We start from the raw sequence: 17,135 nt of genomic DNA, 5'->3' as shown, positions 1-17,135 counted from the left end.
ATTCACACACAAACTTGTTGCCTTAATACACTTCTAATTACTATCATCATTTGAAATTATTTTGTCATTTGTTCTAAATTGCTAACATGTTGTGAAATGTATGCATTAGGAGCATTCTTAATTTATGTCATTCTTGTGATGTAAACTAAATATGTAATTTCGATTGTCTACAATTATTTATGTTGAACACTACATAATTAACGAATGAGAAAATTACATTATGGAGATTATAGTTTAATTTATTAAACGAACTCATAATTAACGAGATTGAATAAAATAATTTTGAAATAAAATGTGTATCGCAAAAAAAATGAAAAAAACACTTTTGATATTCCCAGATTATAAAAATCTATACAGACTATAATAATTTGCATCCCAAACACACACCGTAATAACCTACGGACTATAATAACCACAAATTATAATAAGCACATATTATAATAACTCACTCTATGCTCCGAACGCCCCCTAAAGATTTTGCCAGCATTTCAACTTGATATCTAACCAATCCATTCAATCTTCTCCATTTGGTGAACCGAATGATAGCTAGTTCGACCCAGTTTTTATTACAACATGGTTGGTCACGGTTCTAAAATTTCAATGATTTGGTTGTCGTTTTCTACAATTACCGAGCCGAATCGAACCACTGCGCATCTATGCCCCCAAAAAGAACTATGAATAATATAAACCTATTTTTGTAGGCAAAGTAGATGATTTAAAATCAGAATACTTTTGTATTTTGAAGAAAGCTGGAGGGGCAAACATGTAAGTAAAGCTCGTAAAGCATAATATATATAAACAAAGTGGAGTGACAAACCTTCGTTTTGTGTTATTATCGTTTCCCTTTTTAATCCAATCCCCAAACTTTAACGAAGATGTCCCGATCGCTGGTGCAGCCGATCGGGCAGAAGCGGCTGACCAACGTCGCCGTGGTTCGTTTGAAGAAACATGGTCTTCGCTTCGAGATTGCCTGTTACAAGAACAAGGTCCTTTCATGGCGCTCTGGCGTGTAAGCTCCCTTAAACTCTATCGTTTCCTCTCTCTCTCTCTCAATTATCGGATTTTTTTTAATTGTTTGATGGGTTTTTATGATTAAGAAGATGGTATAGCTTTGATGTTATAATAGGATAGAAATTGCGACCAGTTTATGATTTATTTGTTAAATGGAGGATCCCCTTGGCTAACGGATTAGGAAAAGGAAAAACATCCTCTAATCACTAGTGACAACATTAGTTGGAGTGGTAAATTGTTGAAGTTAGATGGATATGAGTATAATCCATCAGATCAGTTCTAGATTTTAGGGCTCGATTTGCATTGTGTACTATTTGACCTACTTTGGTACTGGTTTACTTTATATTTTATTATTTGTGTTGTATAATTAAACGTGACCAATATGAACTTGAAAATGTATATTGTAACAGGGAGAAAGACTTGGATGAGGTTTTGCAGTCGCAAATTGTTTATTCGAATGTTTCAAAAGGAGTTCTTGCAAAAACAAAAGATTTGAAAGCAGCTTTTGGTACAGATGATCAGACGGAAATTTGTTTGAAGGTTGGTGGAATTCCTGGATGAAGTTTTTTTAAATGTTTTTAATTGCATCTAGATATTTATGGATGATTCTTTTTCTTTTGGTGTGTGCATTTGTGTTCATTTTTTAACTGATGAAATTGTCAACTTCCTGGTACTAGATTCTTAAAGAAGGGGAACTTCAAGTTGCAGGGAAGGAGAGGGAGGCTCAATTATCCAATCAGTTTCGTGATATTGCAACTATTGTTATGCAGAAGACCTTCAATCCTGAAACTAAACGCCCTTACACCATTAGCATGATTGAGCGACTAATGCGTGAAATTCATTTTGCTGTCGATCCAAATCACAGCTCAAAGAAACAGGTGGGTGGATACTTTTTGCTGAATGTGCGATGAAAATTCTTCTGCTTTAGATTCTTATAACTATTAATTCAAGGCCACAATTTTCAGCTGATGTTTTTTGTGATATGCAGGCACTAGAGGTTATTCATGAGCTTCAGAAACAGTTCCCAATTAAACGGTCACCTATGAGGTTACGATATATTGTACCTGAACAGAACGTCCCTTCTCTTCTTGATAAGTTAAATGCTTGGAGTGCTAGTATTGTTTCCAATGACCAGTCTGGAAATCAGCAACGAAGCATAGTGAGTCCGAGTTTCTTCATTGCAATTGTTGCTTTGCTTATCTTCTTCAATTTGTTAATGATATCATCATTTCACTGTTCTCCTATAACAACTTGAATTCTTATATTGGTTGTTACTTTCTGCATGGGTGTCAATATGGCATTAGTTGCCCATGTGTTGTGCTGGACTAGGCCGTGTATGCCTGTATGATATTGCATGATAAATCCTGGGAACGAAGACTTTAGGAAGCGAACCATCTCAACCTAATCACAAACACAGATGATTCACTTCTTTTTTCTATGTGAGAAAAATTTCAAGCGAGGTCTAGGCATTTAGTCATGCTTAAAAGCAGCTAATGTTAAGACACATTGAAATGTGAGTATTAGTTGCTTATATTATTGTCACCGTTTCTTTTTGCTGGTGGAGTGGGATTGAGATGAGGAAATTGTCTGAAACACTGTACTCAGGACGTGGAAGTATTCGTACCGATAAATATATATTTGATAATTAATTGTCATTCTCATGGCAATCAAAGAGATGTATGAGAACGGAGATAGATAGTGGTAGAAGCCTTTGTATTTATTGTACTTATCATCTTTTTGAAATGGTAACCCATTTCTATAAGTAGTGATCTTGATGAATTACTTGTAGTACTTGTGACTCACTAGCCGTCCTGAACTATCACTGTTCACTTATTATTAGCTAATGCTAGTTTCTTCATTAGTAATCGTTCAAGACATCAACCATTGAAATCATTTTTGTGTTGTCAAGTTTCATGGTTTCTCTGGAGTCATCTCCTTGGTATCATTAAAGCTTCTGCTCACAAGGAGGCTGTTTCTCTGTTTCTCTTTGTTGGTTCAAATGCTCAGTGATCGAGTTTAGACTGTTAAGTTAGTTATTGATTATTAACTTCATATGTGCATTTCCCACCAAGTACTGACAATGCTTTGTAGTAGGTTGCACTTCAATGATACTGGGAACTGAGTTTTTATCTTTTTTGGTTGTTCAACAGATTTGTGAATTGGATCCTAGCTTTTATCGAGACTGCAATCCACTAATGAGTGAACTACATGGCAGATTTGAAGTTCTCTCTTTTTGTTTGCACGAGGAAGGAGACACCAATGTGGATCAATACGAGGACGATTATGAGAATGTGGAACTGCTACCAAGGCAATTAAAGGAAACAGAATCGTCTATTCCTCAGCTAAGTGAAGCTTTACAAAAGCAGACAATTTCTGTCAACAGTGATAACGCCCCAAAGGAAGGAAAACGCTGCAGCACATGCAACGTAGCCGTGGGAGATGCTACAAAGTTTAGAGAGCATCACAAGAGTGATTGGCATAAGCATAATGTCAAGCGCAAAACCAAGAATCTTCCACCTCTGACTGAAGAAGAGTGCACGGTAGAATTGGCAATGGGTGATTCAGAGTCTGACCTGAAGGAGTATTCATTTTGAACTACCTGCCGTGTTTATGCTTCGTTGAATAGCTTTGAGGTTTTTGTATTTTAGTTTTGCTGCTAAATAGTATGAAACAATACTATTGTATCTTACACTTGTTAGACGGTCTCAACATGTCTCGCATCATGTAACAATCTCAATTTTCATAGTTTTGTCATTTTAGTGCTTTTTGTACTAGAAAGAATGTAATGACTGAAATATGACCGCTTTGTAAATCAATTCGGGTTTGATTTAAATGTTTTATGTTTTCATAAATGGAAAAAAATATTGTACAAACCCAAACAGATCCACGACCCTTGTTCAAATTTAAAACAGAACAATTCCTTATTGCTTTTTTCTTTTCTTTTCTTTTCTTTTTTCTTTTTTCTTTTTAGATTTCAAATGATTGAAGAAATATAAAATTTTTGCTTGAAAATTGAATAATTAAGGAAGGCAGCCTGTAGTTGAATAACAAACAAACAAAAAAAAAAAAACCCATTCAACGAAGAGACAAAGTTGGCGCTATAAATTTTACGTATTCCAAAATTACTCTTTAAGCCAAGAAAAAGGTAAAAAGGTAAAAAGATTAACAGAAGGGTAAATAAATCTAAAATGCAAAAGGAAAACTCAAAAAAAGAAAGAAAAAAGGGGGGGAAAATCACAAGTTGTACATTAGAAATCAAAGAAACTCACTCGGACCCAATCGGCAACACCTCCAACCACCACATTTTTTCCTTTAATATTTTTAAATAACAAATCAGTATAGAACAAGACCCATCATACCCTGTTTTCATCGTGTGGTTCCCATCCGTAGAAGACTAATTCTCTTCAATCCTCTTGATTCAATAATCAAATTGAAGATTATTAAATCCATTCACAGCTCCAAGTCCATTAAGAAGCTGGTCCCCCAAGTCTTGATGATTTATGCTCTGTTCTCGAGCCAATGACGCCATCCCAATTCTCCCATTTGAAATCGAGTTATTTCCCATTGCAGACTTCATTCCATTGACTACATTAGTCTGAACGAGTCCCCCACCACCACCCATTGAACCATATCCTGCACTCCTCATTCCAGAAACGCCATTAGCATTTCCTGTTCCGATGAGGCCGTTCCGTCCATTGAGACTCATAACATTGTTTCCTGGTAACACTCCGTTAACAGTTTTCGCATCATCTCCTATGGAGGATAAACCAGTCATTGTGTTCATCCCGTTTAGATGATTTGACATCATGTATTCCTGAATAATCTTTTGCACGGAACTCTGGGACTCGTTTTGATCGGCTTCGGAAGATTGTGTAGGCTGTTGCAAGGGAACATTTGCCGGAGAATTAGCGGCACTCAGGTGATTAGTAGTTGTTGCAGTGCCAATTGATGATTGTGGATGATTGTTAGCTGAGGACAATGCAGGCGATTGGAACGAGGAGTTTGCTTGTGCCTGAGCAATTGCTGAGGAACCTGGAGACGATATTTGCGCAGAATTTCCAGCATAAGGGCTGCCAGCGCTATTGATAGAGTTCTGCTGTCTGGAGTTCATGGAATTCTGGTGGAGTAACCCAACAATGGTACTGGCGGGAGATGAAGTTGATGCTGGATTAGCAGAGTTATTTGCACTTGGAACAGGAACGCCATTGTTAGCAGCAAGCTGCATCTGAGCAGCCTGAGCAGAGCTTTGATCGCCGTTTGTGTTTTGATCACTTGTTTGCTGAGGCTGAGGTAACTGTTGCTCAGTATTTTGAGTTTGGCTGTGGAAGCCTTGTGAAGCATTCGTCTTTCGTGGAAACTTTGCTAAGCTCTCTGCATAACAGTTGCAAGAACAAATAGATATGAGCTAATAATATCTTTTATCATTTTCTTTTCAGATACTATCCAAAAGCATATGGGTTGTAAATTTGGAATCCAAGCATTAGTATCAAGTCTACTGAAGGTTTTATTCGGCATAAATCTTTATACGGTTGAGCAGAAGACCTCTTCTATCGTTGCTACTGATATCTTAAATTTCTTCTCATTTAATACTTCCAAATTTCAGACAGAAGTTAAAACCTAAACCAAAATGGTGGTAATCTAGGATGGGCACGATCAAAATTTTCATTCCAAGTCACCACCACATAATACTAAGTCCTAATTTGCGTTCAATTTATAAGGAATTTCTACTCATAAATTATGAAACGTTATGAAAGATAAGGATAAGGAAATATTGCAACTATTATAAGACTAGTATTTTTAAAACAAATAGCAAAATTGTAGAGAGTATGCTTTATAATTGAACCCAGATACTCCTGTGCCTATATCTTTCTTTCACCGTGTTGTTTCCGAGGTCTTAAATTTCTTCTCATTATTCTTAGTAAGGGTGAGCATGATAAACTGAAAACCCGAGCCAACCGACCAAACCAAAGTCGGTTGGTCGGATTCGGCTTCAGAAAGTTCCAAATCGAGAATTTTAAAAAACATCAAGTGTTAAACCAACCCGATTGACCAACCTAACAAAAACCGACCGACCCTTACTCATTGCTCTCGAGTCGGTTTGACACTTCACTAAACCAACAATGGTCGGTTCTGACTGATCGATGATCTCCCCTAATTATTAAAAAAGGTGGGAATATAAACCATGGAAGTAAAGTTCGGAACTTCAGAGTACTTTCCCAAGACCTGATTCACAAGCTGTTCTCAAGTATAAATGATGAACCATTCTCGATAGTACATGAATACTTAGCAATGAATCAATGACCTGTCAGAACAAATAGAAATAACTGGAAATTTCTCTTCTTTGTGCCAAGGGTGAAGTTCTTTTTTTTTTCCTGAGCATAAACAAACCAAACTTCTATGGAAGAAAATGAGAAAAAAACAACTAAATAGATAAAGGATATAGGGACATAGAACCCCAAAAAGGAGCCAAACTAAATAAGTTCCTGTTTTGCACATGTCAAACCCACCGGCTTATCTGACCAGACAAATGACAATAGCAACACACTCTCACATGGAGAGAAGCTCCAAGAAGGAATTCCTCAACCTGGAGAACTAACATAATAGAAGTGAAACTCTCCAAACTCCTCTTACAAATTCACATATCTCAAGATCATGAACGAGGTTCTTAGTGCTCTCCAAAGAATACACCACCACCGTGACCAAATTGGACACATTTCCAAAAATGCAATCCGGGGTGTTAGATCTCTCGTACATAACTGGTTACATGAAGGACTTAACCTTTGGAATTTTCACCTTCCACATGAGGAATAAATAGAAACACTCGACAAAGAGGGACTAACCGAACAACGAAAGAAGGGGGTGTTGAAAGCCTCTCTTGTCGAGGGCTCATTTTTTGGTGGGCTTGGTTTTTTCTTATGCCCTAGAAAGAATGAAAGTTGTTTGTTTCTTAAAAAAAAAAAATGAATGAGGTGTTGAGGAGCTTCCTTGAGCGGACAAGAACTCCAAAGACATCCCTCTCAGGGCTAAAACAGAACTGTTCAATCAAAGATACGAGAGCTAGAACATCGATTGCTTCCCTATCAAATAATAGACATTGAGACCCTAAAGAAGGAGAAAAAGAGTTCTCGAAGTACGATACGGTACCGAGTAATTTTTAAAAGATGGATATAAACAGGAAAACACTGTATTTAGATTTTACAACCTCCATATTCCTTCGGATGTTTTCTTCATTGACCATGCCATTAAGAAATGGTAGTGTTTTAATTCTAATGTTGCCTATACCAAGCTACCCATGCTTTAAGGAAGAAAAGGCCATTCCCAGTTAATTAGGTGGCTTCCTCCATCAAAGGTTTCTCTTGCAGATAGAGTCCCTTAATTTAGAGGCATTTAATATGTTTAAAGGAAAAGACTAAATATGTGGTTCACTAAAAGAAACAAATTATCATGAAGCCTCAACTCCTCCCAAAACATTTCCATATCATAAAGATCATTCATCGTGAACTACCAAAGGAAAGCCCCTAAGATTTTGTACCATACTTAATCTTGAATCCCTTTCGGACACCAATTTTTCCACAATAAAAAGTTTTCCTTTTACTCACAAAGAAGCGGAGGAAGAAAAGGAAACAACAAAACCATTCCAAGAATATCTACAGTACCTAATCTGAAAGCCTTGTCATAGCATTTTCCACGGTGCATATAAATAAATAAACTACAAAGGTCAAAGAAGCCTCAGCACGGATACATTTAACGAAAGGAGACATGACAGACACAATATTAATGGAGGTTATGCTTACCAATTGGCCCAGTCGTAGTTTCTTGGCTGTAGTCTATCAAGTCCTTCATACTATTGACAACTTCTGATATCTACAATGTACCCAAAAGATAGCTATCAGAAAATTTGGGCCAATAACAGTTTTTCTTTATTTTTCTAAGTAGTAGTACTAATAATAATAATAAGTTTTTTATTTTAAAAAAACGTAATTTAGAATATCACATTTGATTCTAAACTCGAGAAAGTCCAACTTTTAGTACACTCCTCAACTTCTTGATAAAGTCAATCAACTGTTTATAACATATTCAACTGCAAACTATTGTTTGTAAATCATTCCCATACATTTCTTGACATACAATTTCGTTTAACAAATTTATACAAATCAACTTTTTATGGAATTTAATACAACTTCAATAATATTTTTTTCTTATTTTTCCAAATTAAAGACCATAAGACCAACAAGAACATAGTGTTGGAAAAAAATCAAATCCAAGACGTAAAAGAATAATTGAGAATCTGTCGCAATGTGCACAAACTAGTCAAACCAGAAAGATATCAAAATAATAATAAAAGTATTATATATAAATGCAAAGTTATATATATACATATATATATATACACACAAAAAAAGACTAATTTTCATTAAAAAGAAATTGAAAGAATACAATGCCTATAAAAAAAACTAAACCCACAAATGGGAGAACCCAAGAGAAAGGGACTCCAATCAAGTATAATAAGACCAAACAAATAATTAACAGGAGGAATTCATCACCAAAGCCCAAAGAAAAAGCAAGAACCTCACAAGGGCCCAACATCCAAATACTCCGTCTCAATCCTCTTAAAACCCTATTGTTTCTCACACTCCACAAAGCACAAACCACCTCTATCCATAAAAGAACTCCCTTTCCCCTCAAAACAGCCAATGGAGGAGGAATTCCTTGTCACACCACTAAAAGTCAAAAATAAATGATAAGACTTAAGAAATTGTTGTTCTACAAATTTCTAATAAAGAGACAATAAGTGAACAGGAAATGGTCAATAAACAAAGTCTTCATAATAAAATAACAAAAAAAAAAAAAAAAAAAAAAAATTAAAAAATTAAAAAAAGCCTAAGACAAGAATTGGAAACAAAACAATAATTATACAGGCACTAACTTCTTCTTGTTTTTCAAATTGGTAAAAAAACTGTAAGTAACCTAGCACACAACCATAAGTTGATATAGAACATTACCTGAAGGCACCGGACGTATCTCTTCGTATATCCCAAGTCATTTACTAATGGCACTTCCAATGCCTTGGCCAATTGTCTAGCTGACCCCACAAACCTGAAAAAGTTCCATAAAAATCAGAAATCTTACCATTTTTAGAGTAAAGCACAAAAGAATAGCCATATCATTTTAAAAAAAAATTAAATGAAAAAGGGATAAACTTTTGATAGAATTAGTGAAAAGTCACCATAATAATAGATTCCGAAGTAGAGAAAATCACCGATGCACCTGTTCTAAAGTTAGTTACAATGAGATTTATACCCTTCCCAAAATGTAGGCCCTCACATAGTAACAAAATCCCAAATCATTAGACTAAATGAATCCCCCCACCCACAGAAAAACAATGTAAATTATTTGTAGATATAATTACTGAATTCATTTTTTATTGAGCATCAGTGATGGAATCTAACTTTTTCAACCACTTTCCAGTCTCTTGATTTTTTTCAAGTTTCTGCTACTCTACTGATATTCTCAATTTTTAACACAGATCAAGGAGATTATAAGAAAGCTCCACAATGTAAACATATGATTATGACATACATAGACAATAATTACACAGTAACTTTTCTGAAACAAATCATTAATTCAACATACAACAACTAGTTACAAAGATGTCTAAATGACACATTCCTAATCAGTAAATATCAGTAACATAATTTTCTGTTCGACAAAATACAAGAGCAATCAAGTAACGTTAGGACCAATTAACAGCTTGGTAACAGAAAGTTAAGATGGTTACGAAGATAAAACATGACTTTAACCCCAACTGTTATCAGAAATAATTGTATCAATTTACCCCGTGTGCTCATGTATCATGTTTACATCTACCTTACTAAAGGAAAACCTGCTTTCTTTTGAGAAAGTAAACAGCTACCACTAACAAAATGTTATTATCGACTATAAAAGGATCAGTATAGCATAGGCATAAGGTCCTCAAGTGAGTGAAATAGGAAAATAAAAGTGGTCACCCAAAAACATTTCTTAGCCTAACGCCCCATAAACTTCAAGATAGGGCATGGAAAAAGCACATAATGGATTATACATATCAAAGAAAACATGATAAGCCAGTCAAAACTACAAATATGAAAATGAATTATAGGAACTCCATAATGAAGATATTTTTTTCAAAAAGTAGGCATTACATGTTGCAATTATTTTGCAACTCTGGAGTAGGCAAGTTTGATGATGCATTTTGAATTGCAGTCTGATACTTCTGAGCAGCTGCACCCAACTGACTAACCTGCATGTCACAATCAAGTATCAGCAAATCAGATAACCAACAATAGTCATCAATCGACATATTAATCTTATATTTCTAAGAACATTTTCAACCAAAAGTCAAAGAAGGTTTATGATATCCTGTGAAATGCAATAATAGAGCAAGAAACAGGGTGAACTAAGAGTAAGGGATGCATTGTGCATAGGCATGCACAGAATTTCTTGTTACACACACAAGTTGATCCAACAAAATATGTAAATAGCGCAAAGCCAATTAGACTTTGTATTGACCTTTTCCCTTTATCAATATAAGGTTGCCTCTTTTTTCTCTCTCTTCTTCTTTTTTCCTCCATGCAAACCAGACAGCCAGGAATCTCACTTCAAATAATCATCAATAGACATTGAATAGACAATGAGGAGGATTAAGGTGGTCAATTCTTCTAAGGAATGTTAATATATATCAGAGTATCAAAAGATGCAGAACTGATCTTTCACTATCAGTGGATCTTTTTTTTCCTTAAAGAAACCCGATAATTAGAAGTAGAACTCCAATGAAACTAAGTGTATCAGGAATTTGCGGAGATGCCCAAGCAGTATGTGGGAATTTGTGGATCTTATTTACATTTAAACAACCAATTGCCTTTAAAAGTACATGATCTCCCCCTTCACTCTAGGCTTTGATCCAAAATTGAGGATCCTCCAGCTTAGATCCAACTTAGATGTTTGTTGGGAGGTATAGGAAAAGTAGGAAGGAGGTTTACAAATCAATTTGCAAACAGCAGATTGAAGTCTAGTGTTGGACTAAATTTATTCGCTAGGTATCTCTCAACAATCGTGTAATTATCCCCTTCTCGTTGCTGGCCAATAGAAGAGCTTTTGGCAATCACAAAATAATTAGCCTTTCTATTTTCAGGTTAAAGAACTTGTCCTATGTAATATTGTTCGATAATACAAGATTTTTTTTTATCAAACATAGGTATGTACTTAAACATGTACGTGCATAATAAGGGAAAATAATGGTCAAAAAGGGAAATAAATGAACCCGTATATAGCAATCATTTATTTTATTTTATTTGGACAAAGAAACAATTTCATTGATAAAGGAAATAGGGGAGTAAAACTCCAAACATCTTAATGGTGAATTACTACAAAGATCTCCAATTGAAAATTAAATAAGAAAGATTATAAGAGCAAAAGAATGCTTATTTTTTCACCAAAAGAAAGCAGCCGAAAGAATCATGTCAATAAACTGATCAAAAGAGGAGGCGCCCCTAAATATGAGACCATAATAACTTCCTTGCACCACAAAAAGGATGTAACAGCTTGAAGAGTTTCTTGAAATGTTTAACTAAAGTGTTCTTCGTCACTACCTGAGGTATTAGCAACCTTCGAGGAATAAGCTCTTCATGGCGTCGAGCACAAAATTCCCAAGAACATATCTGATAAGAAAAGAAAGGAAGGTAAGATACATAGCATGTTTGCTAAGAACAGAAGGAATTTTTAAAAAGAAAAGTAAGGAACTTCCTAATTTGACCTTTAAGTCGGGAGAAAAAACTATCCGAAGTTGGCCATCACGAACAACACGAAGTTGCTCAAAAACGCTTTCTTGTATTGCTTTTGCATAATCTAGGACAATTTGTCCGGATGAATTATGATATTCGCGGGGCATATCAACATAGAGAAGCTCTTCGAGCGTTCCACTCTCATACTTGATTTTGAACAGCCTTGGAAGAACTTCAAAAGTTGCTTCTGAAATGTTAAGAGAATTCAGATATAGCTGAGAAGTCCGTTAAAAACAATGAACCAAAAGAAAAAAGTAGTATATCAAGAGGAAATTAACATAGAGCCAACAAGAATAACTGTCAGTGCATAAGTACACAATCCAAAATGCAATTTGGTGACATACCAAAACCTCGACCAGGCTTGCGGTTGCATATTTCACAATGCCAGACATCCTGCGAAATGCACTACGAGGATTACTACTTTCACTAACATCAATGCTAAACTTTTAAAGTAATAAAAAAGATCTCCAGGAATCTTCACCGGTATATAAGATTTTGTATTTTATTTGTATAATTGTTGTTATTTCTTAATTCACCAATTGACCCAAAAACTTAAGCTAGTGCGTGAAACAAATTTTAATACTATATCATTCAACACTCCCCTTCGCTTGTGGGCTTGATATGTGAAGAAAACCCATCAAGTGGAAATTAATTTTAATTGGAAAGGAAATAACATTACAGGGAACACATGAACACAGGACAACCTTGAGCCACATGCTCTGATATCATCCTAAATGACTAATTGACCCAAAAGCTTAAACTAGTGGGTGAAGATAAATTTAATTATATCATCTAACACTCCTCTCGCTGTGGGCTTTTTGAACATGTGACCTCCTGAACCAACTTGCTCTGATAGCATCTTTAAGTCACCAATTGTCCTAAAAGCTTAAGCTAGTGGACGACGATAAATTTAATTATACATCTAATATTATTATTATTATTTTGGATGAAACCGACATTTAAGGTAACCAAAGGAAAGAACGATAATAAAAAGTTCAAAATTCACGAGAAGTAATGGTAAATATGGTGAGGCTCACTACCTGTCGCTGTCCAAAAACTTAGCCCTCCCCCATCCCAACCCTTCATTACATCCCAAACAATTGCAATCATATAAAAATTTGAATGTAGTGGGATTAGGGCTTAATCCAAGTTTAAATTGTGCCCTAGTAGTTGCAATCTCACTCAAGACACTTCTCTCTCTGTCTCTTAATTTCAGTACATTTATCCCTTCATTCCTCACTTCCTCTCCGACATTGCAATTCATTCCAAACAATTGCAATCATGGAAAACATTTTAATAGAGTAGGGTAGGGCTGATCCCCCTGCTCTTTGTATAACCCTCGTGTACATTAAGCTTTTGTCTCTCTACTTTTCAATATTAATAATAGTGAGACTCATTTCCTTTTCAAAAAGAAAAAAAAAAAGAGTAGGGTGGGCTTAGCACGAAGTTTCAAATCTGCCTCTAGTTGTCCCAAGATCAACACCTCCACTGCCTTTCTCTCTCTCTCTTAACATCTCTCCCTTCCCTTGCTCTCCCAAATTTTAATTAATTACAATCGTGGAAATTATCTAAATATATTGGGTTGGGACTTAGACCCAAGTTTGAATGTGACTAAATAGTTGCATTGCAACCTTACCGTGGAACATCTTCTCTTCTTACTTTAAATCATTTCCTCTTATTTTTATTTCCCATGGCAACGTGGTAATCAGTTCAAGAGCAACATAATTTAAACATCCTCCTTAGAATTATCAAAATTACAAGGTTTCCCTAGCAGCAGAACGATGGAAAGACACTTCTCACTCCTTATTTTACTTTAGTGTCCCATTTACTATGATCCTCCCTCATTCCTCCCCCTAACAAGTTCAAGAGAAGTCAAAGTTACAGGGTTTTATAGCAGCAGACCTGTGGAAATACACCAGTTGTTTGGCGACCATTTCCATACATTGAAACGCACCATTTCTTTTTGGCATGGGGAGCAAAGTAATCTGCAACAAATTTCCTCCAGAACTCGATATTGTTGTCCTACAAAGCAGACATGATCATACAGGTCATTTAGCGTAAATTATAAGTTGTACCCCTACCAAATGAAACAATTAAGTCACATAATCTTACTTCAGGCCTTTGCTGCTGTTGGCACATATAATTTGTTAAGCGCCGAGCACACATGCCAGGTTCGTAAACAGACTTTACAGGGGATCTCAATGGTAAATTTTGTTGTTGAAATTGTTGAGGCAAATGTGGTCTTTGCTGAGGTATAGCCTTCAGGAGTTGCTGTTGGTGTTGAAATTGCAAGAGTCTTTGTTGTTGCAAAATATTAATCTGTGCAGCAGCAGCCTGAGAGGACTGCCTAGACATACTGAGTAACTGCTGTTGTTGCTGTTGCTGTTGATGTTGATGTTGCTGCTGTAGAAACAATGACGGATCAGACTGTTGAGGTTCCAATTTTACAGGACCCATGTTTCTCATTGACTGAAGTTGTTGTGGTTCCAGTTTCACAGGACCAAGATTCCTCATTGACTGCAACTGCTGCTGCTGCTGTAGTTGCTGTCCTTGGAGATCATTGTTATTCATTTGAGGTTCTAACTTGACAGGTCCAACACCGCATAAGCTTCCTCGTTGGAATTGATGTTGTTGTTGCTGCTGCAGCTGCTGTGGCTGCTGCGTGTTATTCGACGTAGCGAACTGTTGCATTGAATGTTGACTATGTTGGAAGTTCTGGGGTTCAATTTGCTGTGACTGCTGTTGATTGGGTATGATTTGGCCGCTAGAATGATTTGAAAATTGCTGCCCTGAAACTTGACTAGATGAACCAGGGTTTACTGTATTTGATGTCACCAATGAGGAAGGGGTATTGTTGAAGTTCACACCATTGCCAACGAGTGAAAATGGATCTGACTCAGAACCAGGGTCCATACCTACTCGTTGGCTATTTCCAAGGCCTGAGGGCCCAGAATTCGGAACCCCATTCACAAAAGACTGATTTAGGAGAGAAGACATACTGGGTGTATTACCAAGCATATTCATATTGTTAAACTGTGTCCGAGGGGATACAAGAGAAGGAAAAGCTGACTGTGAAGGCAGCCCCCCTTGTGCTCCCATCATTCCAGAATTTGATCTCAAAAGCGATGGTGAAACAGATTGGGCACCACCAATGGGTGTAGATGGCCCCGAAGGCACCATCTTTTTCAAAAATCTATACACACTCCTGAGGAAGAAGGAAAATAGAAAAACTATCTAAAGTAACATTAATTGACTAATACACAAGAACTCGAGCAAGGCACATAAGAGAGCTCAGTCCAAAGAGCATTGGTCTCGAACAATCCTGGTTGCAAACTTCATGGTCGTTGTGATGAACCAATAGAAAGGGGAAAGTTTTGAGCCTCAGCACATGGTGCAGATTTTTACTGAATAATAGCTGTAAACCAAAAGATGCTGAAACGATGGAACAAGCCCTGGTTTTGAACATTCTACAACCAGACAATCTTCACTAGAGTAATCTTTGAAGAACTTTTGCATGAATCTGTATATAACACGATGAACTTCAGACAACATTCACTTTATCTTCATAAGCAAAAACACCAACAAATTATTAAAAAAAAAAAAAAATCCTAATCCAACTCAAATGCACATTGAAGCTATCACAATTAGCCAAAAGAAAAAAAAAATTAAAAGAACTTACTCAAACCCCAGAAAAACAAAAATCCTGAATATTAAAAAATGACAAACAATTGGAAAAAATAAATAAATAAAATCAAGGGTAAGGTCTATGTTAAAAACAGGAAGCTGAAATTATTCCGGAACTAAGATGAAAAGAAATCGAAAAACAAATGAGAGTGGAAATAATGGATTAAGATGAGGAAAAGGAAAGCAAATCAAGAGAAGGGAAGTAAATTGGAAAAAGAAAAGCAGGAAGGAAGAACTCACCAGGAAGTAATAGTTGAAGAGATTTGAAGATGAAAATTGGATTGAATTTTGAGTTGATGGGAATCTGTAAGTAAGTAGTTTAAAAAAGAAAGAATGATATGAAGAAAGTGGTGGAAGGTGGTTTGTTTCCTTGGCTAGGGTTCGAGAGTGTGAAGAATTGATTTGCGGTGGGAGTGATATTTTTTCTCTCTCATAAACCAAAAAAGAAAACCCAGTGTGTGTTTGTGTGTTCTTCGGTGTTTAGTGTTAGAGAGAGAAAGTTGATGGGTGTCCTTGTGGACGTCAAACTTCTATTCGATCTCATTCATTTTTTCTTTTCCTCTTCATTCCTTCTTTCCTTTTAACTTCTCTTTCTCTCTCTTATTCCATGTGACAAACCAAGTCAAACCCCATTCCTCTTTCATCAAACAACACTTTTGCCTTATAATAACATTTCATCATCCATCCATCCATCCTCTATGTAAATTTCCCCACTATACCTATCTTTTTGTAGTTCAAGAACTCCTCAATTAAAAATTTTCACCTCATAAGAAATCTTAATTTTTTTATAATTATTGATTATTTTTGTTGTCTGAATCGAAGTGAGGTTAGAAATAGGGGTAATATAAGTTGTACTTTCATCATACATCCATTTCCAGATCTTATGTTGTGGTTGTACCTTCAAGTCCTATTATTCCTCGGACACTGTGTTTTGTCTCAAGGATGAACTCTTGTTTTTCTTTTTAAGGTTGTCGTTTTTTTAGTGTTTGTCAATTTATGAACTTTTTAGCTTATGTCTAATATATTTGTTTGACTTTTTAAGAATGGGTTGATTTTATATGGCATTTTAAACTTTCAAATTGGGATAGAGTAAGTTTTTCGAATTTTTCTAATAGTAAATATGTCAGTGATTTATTAAATACATCTAAAGCTTCAATCATTAAACTAATAGATTAAGATATGAAATTGAACATTTAAACACTTTGTAAAACTCAAAAAATTCATATAGGAGTTTTGAACTTTAATTTGAGGTAAGGTAGGTTTGTGAATTTTATAAGATATTGAATAAGCCGATTATCTATTAGACACAAAATTGAAAATTCAAACATCGATTGGATATGGAATTAAAATCTGTTTAAACCTTATAGAAGTGATAGATAGATACAATGAGAGTTCATTTATTACACCTTCATAAAATTGTATGGTTGTATTAGGCACTCCATGAAAGTAAATACGAAAGTGTAGAGAGTGAAGTTCTAATGTAAAATTTTGAAGGTTGTGATAACCAACAAAAAGAAATAATTGTTGAATAGCAGAGGTAAGTGAAAGTGAGGTGGAACATGGAAAGTACAAATGGTCAACTTATTATGTATTGTGGTGGTATGGGTCAAAATTACTCTA

At 35.6% G+C, this 17,135-nt stretch overlaps 2 protein-coding genes across 2 annotated transcripts; one reads left to right on the top strand and one right to left on the bottom strand.

The window, feature by feature from the left end:
- The first annotated feature begins 736 nt into the window (after positions 1-736).
- On the top strand, positions 737-3,844 carry LOC103504043 (uncharacterized). Its single transcript, XM_008468472.3, has 5 exons — positions 737-1,009; positions 1,422-1,551; positions 1,689-1,889; positions 2,000-2,170; positions 3,162-3,844. The coding sequence occupies exons 1-5, from the start codon at positions 876-878 to the stop codon at positions 3,603-3,605; spliced, it is 1,080 nt and encodes a 359-aa protein (XP_008466694.1). The 5' UTR covers positions 737-875; the 3' UTR covers positions 3,606-3,844.
- Positions 3,845-4,103: 259 nt separating this feature from the next.
- On the bottom strand, positions 4,104-16,130 carry LOC103504044 (transcriptional corepressor SEUSS). The gene is made up of 10 exons (XM_008468473.3): positions 15,756-16,130; positions 13,944-15,351; positions 13,734-13,853; positions 12,176-12,224; positions 11,804-12,018; positions 11,640-11,708; positions 10,194-10,291; positions 9,015-9,108; positions 7,806-7,875; positions 4,104-5,382 (listed from the first exon to the last, which is right to left on the bottom strand). The coding sequence occupies exons 2-10, from the start codon at positions 15,009-15,011 to the stop codon at positions 4,430-4,432; spliced, it is 2,736 nt and encodes a 911-aa protein (XP_008466695.2). The 5' UTR covers positions 15,012-15,351; positions 15,756-16,130; the 3' UTR covers positions 4,104-4,429.
- Positions 16,131-17,135: the final 1,005 nt, after the last annotated feature.

The sequence above is a fragment of the Cucumis melo genome, chromosome 3 (assembly GCF_025177605.1).
Source record: "Cucumis melo cultivar AY chromosome 3, USDA_Cmelo_AY_1.0, whole genome shotgun sequence".
In the NCBI taxonomy this organism is placed as follows: Eukaryota; Viridiplantae; Streptophyta; class Magnoliopsida; order Cucurbitales; family Cucurbitaceae; genus Cucumis; species Cucumis melo.
Note: the sequence above shows the minus strand (reverse complement) of the source record. Positions and strands in the feature narration are given on the sequence as shown.